This window comes from Lucilia cuprina, chromosome 5 (assembly GCF_022045245.1).
Source record: "Lucilia cuprina isolate Lc7/37 chromosome 5, ASM2204524v1, whole genome shotgun sequence".
In the NCBI taxonomy this organism is placed as follows: domain Eukaryota; kingdom Metazoa; phylum Arthropoda; class Insecta; order Diptera; family Calliphoridae; genus Lucilia; species Lucilia cuprina.
Genome location: NC_060953.1, coordinates 8,286,988 through 8,290,892, shown reverse-complemented (window position 1 = coordinate 8,290,892; position 3,905 = coordinate 8,286,988). Strand labels below are relative to the sequence as shown.

General features: G+C 30.7%; 2 protein-coding genes across 2 annotated transcripts; both read right to left on the bottom strand.

Moving 5' to 3' along the window:
- Positions 1-742: 742 nt before the first annotated feature.
- Positions 743-1,907, bottom strand: LOC124420137 (uncharacterized protein F07F6.4-like). The gene is made up of 2 exons (XM_046952157.1): positions 1,466-1,907; positions 743-1,177 (listed from the first exon to the last, which is right to left on the bottom strand). The coding sequence occupies exons 1-2, from the start codon at positions 1,544-1,546 to the stop codon at positions 758-760; spliced, it is 501 nt and encodes a 166-aa protein (XP_046808113.1). The 5' UTR covers positions 1,547-1,907; the 3' UTR covers positions 743-757.
- Positions 1,908-2,158: 251 nt separating this feature from the next.
- On the bottom strand, positions 2,159-3,590 carry LOC111682461. Its single transcript, XM_023444425.2, has 2 exons — positions 3,310-3,590; positions 2,159-3,246 (listed from the first exon to the last, which is right to left on the bottom strand). The coding sequence occupies exons 1-2, from the start codon at positions 3,537-3,539 to the stop codon at positions 2,244-2,246; spliced, it is 1,233 nt and encodes a 410-aa protein (XP_023300193.2). The 5' UTR covers positions 3,540-3,590; the 3' UTR covers positions 2,159-2,243.
- Between the last annotated feature and the right edge of the window lie 315 nt (positions 3,591-3,905).

Below are 3,905 nucleotides of genomic sequence, written 5' to 3'. Positions count from 1 at the left end.
ACTAGAACTGAACTAGAACTGAACTAGAACTGAACTAGAACTGAACTAGAACTGAACTAGAACTAAACTAGAACTGAAATAAAACTGAACTAGAACTGAGCTAGAACTGAACTACAACTAAACTAGAACTTAACTAAAACTGAACTAAAACTGAACTAGAACTGAGCTAAAACTGAACTAGAACTGAACTAGAACTTAACTAGAACTATACTAGAACTATACTAGAACTAAACTAGAACTGAACTAGAACTGAACTAGAACTGCACTAGAACTAAAGTAGAACCGAAATAGAACTAACTAGAATTGAAGAAGAACTGAACTGGAATTGAACTATAATAGAAGTATGACTGAACCACCCGACGTGTAACTAAAACTGAGCTAGAACTGAACTAGTATTGAACAAAAAATGAAGTGAACGAACAATAAAAAACACTTCGACTAAACAAACTAAATTATAGATAAACTAGAACATAGCAGGAACTATACGAGAGATGAGCTAGAACTAAAGAAGAATTGAACTAGAACTAAAATATAACTTAAACTGGCCTTAATTAGATTAGTGATTAGTGATACAGTCAGAGGCTGTAATTAAGAGACGCTTAACAGTTCCGATAGAGGTCTAATTGTATTCTTTTGGACATGATGATTATGTTTAAACTACCATTAACCGGCTGGTTTTCAACGTGTCTAGAACTCACCAAAACTAACGTAAAACCAAATAAGAATTGAAAATTAGGAAATCATATTAAAATATCCCCTAATGGTTTGTATGCTCTTGCTTAACTTGTAACAAATTAAAAATCAACAAATTTTCATTTGCAAACAATTTGTCATCCTTCACAACAACACTTACCTTTGTACCATGTATTTTCATGGCCTGTTGAGCCATATTGGCCAATTTATCGCGATACAATTGAGCAGCACGTGAATTATACTTTTGCTGGGCATCCGTAGTGGTGCAATTATGTTGACGGAAGAATTGAGCAGCATTTGCATTACCGCCCAATTGCATTTGACGCAGTTGAAGCCAAGTCCAGTTGGTGTCTAGATTTGTGGAACGCACAAAAGTCAAATGGACGCCCAAACTGCGATGAACGGCTGAGCAATCGATGCAAATAAAAACGCCATATGTAACGGTAGACCAGGTAGGTGCCTTGGCACCACAATCGAAACAAGCCTAAATGAGTTTAGTAAACAAATTAGCAGATAGAATAAATTAAGCTAGGAGATAAGAAAGCGGTTAAAGAAGTTAACATTAAAATAAATAACAATTCATTTTTATTGCTGATAAAAGTAACTTTCAGGGCTTTAAGTTTATTGCCCTCATTTTGTTGGTTAAGGACGTCATCAGTTTTTTCACTTTTGCGTGTGTGTTTTTATTTGAAACTCCCTTATCTTTTACCTGTTTTTTATAAATTTAGGCAAAATCTATAAATTTATTTTATTTGCAAAGTTTTTGTTTTACCTTGTTTGCTGGTTGTGATCTTAAACGTGTAAAAACTGCCTCAATTTCTTGTTTCGTAGGACCTGTTGTTGAACTTGCCATGATTATTCGCTTTTTCTAATTCTTTTTTTTTTAGATTTAGCACAATATTTTCGCTGTGCTTTAGCTAATTAATTGGGCTTTTTGAATAGGTTTTTTTTTTGGGTTGGAGATTTTCGTTGTTTTTGTTTGATTAAAAAAATAAGAAAGACACTTTTTGTTGTCGTACAAATGTTGCGTTGTTGTATTTTGTTTTTTATTAAACAATATATTTTATATGGAATTATTACAAAAATTCTTAAACGTTTTTGCTAAATTATTAAATAATTAAATTTAATTTTTATTTCTTTTCGTTTTGCTTCCTATTCTCTTGTTTCTTGGTAAAATTTTGACGTGTGTTTTTTACAATTTTGTTTTATTCCAAAATTCCACGTTCACAACTGGAATGCAATAAAATGTCAAATAAGAATGACACGCAAAGTGCTGCCAAGTTTGCATTTTTGCTTTCATTTGGCAAAGTCAACAACAAATCAGAGAACAGCTGACTATATCAGCTTGAAAACTGTTAGAATTTGTAAAATTTATAAAAACATTAAAAAAAATAAAACTAGAACTAATTTTAAAACACAATAAAATCTGAAATAAAACTGTAATAAAATTGCACTAGAAATGATCTTAAAAATTTCATATTTTTTTAACAGACTTTATTACAACATACCAAATCTAACAAACAATTAATTTTAATATAAAACCTTATAACTCAAGTCGTCTTTGTTTTATTACCACCCCTCGACACTGTGGCTATACTTTCCGGATCCTGCAACAAAACTAAACGTACAAAAGTCAAATTCAATAATAAAGTTTGTCCCAGAAATTCTCTAAAATATCTTGGTGATTTGGAAAACATTTCTCTCAATTCATTGGGGAATTGTACACGACCCGCAAAATTCAATTCCAATTCTTTTGGTTGTTCTACCAATTCTGACTTTGAATCTTCTTCTTCCGTTACAATATCTTTCATTTCATTGGTATTATAAAATGTACGCATCATATTTATTATGGTTTCTTCGGAGGAAACTCTTTCCGTGCCTACTAAATGATTGAACAGACGAGCAGTCAAAAATCTACGAACATAGAAAACATTCGGTAAATATTTGCTTTTTTTGTCCAAATCAATATCACCATAATCTTTTAATTCATTATTTCTCGAAGCCAAAGCATAACCCATTATCGAGGTAACTTGAGCTTTTTGTATATTAATATTTTGCTGTTCCACACTGCCAGGATTGTTGCTAGCTTGAGCCATTTGAGGATTTTCAAAGAGATAACAGTCGGCGGCCGGTATCAAATGATTTACATACAAACAACGTTGTATTAATTCATTTAAATGTAACTTTTTCTCGGAAATTTCATGATGAGCCCAATGGGTTAACAAACAAGGAGCATTTACATCGACACCGGGAACATCTAGTCGCGCCCAGGTTATACTATTTACACCAATTCTTACTGAAACACAAGATTTTATAGACTCCCTTTGTTCGCCTTCCAAAGAAGGTGTTATAAAAGGGGCTGTTCTAGCCTTAGGCGTTTGACCTAAATCCACTTCATTGGTTTTAGGTTCTTGTAGCAAACTTTGATAAAATTTATCAGCAACTTTAAGACCAAAACCTTCTATAGAGAATATATCATTTAAATCCTTTAACAAACCATTACGCATACGATAAGCTAAAAGCTTATTGGCTCTAGCCTTAGAAATGTCATATCTAGTGAAATGAATTAAATATTATTAAATTTTTTTGGTACAATTATGTTTAATTTGAACTTACTTTAGTAATTCATTTAAATTATAATTATTTATACTTTTTAATATCTTTTGCTGCTGTTCTGTATTATATTTCAATAATAATTCACTAATTCTATTCACATGTTTGTCTTCCACCGACTGCGGCTCTTCCTTTACAAATTTTTGAGTAGTTGTATGTAAATTTCGATTGTTTAATGGATAATATTTATTAAATCTTTTAATTGTAGTTTGTTTTATTAAATTTCTTAACATTTTTATGTGATAATTTTTAAAATTTCAATAATTTGTTTTATAATACTTGTTTTTTTATAGAAAATAACAAAATGCGTTTGATTGTGATGAAAAAAAATGTAAACAAACAACAGATGATTGCTCAATTCTTCTTTTTGATGTCAGGGTTGTATTAAAAGTTAGTAAAGTGTACAGGGTTTGAAATTTGTAGTTAAAAATAATCTCAAAAATATTGACATAACTTTATAATACCGAACACGGCTTGCTATTTATGATACATTAGGTCGCATATATTTTCTCAAATAAAAATGACACAAAAGGTGCTGCCAAGTTTATATATACTTTTATTTAGCAATGTAAACAAATGAAAAAGAATTGGAATTTATA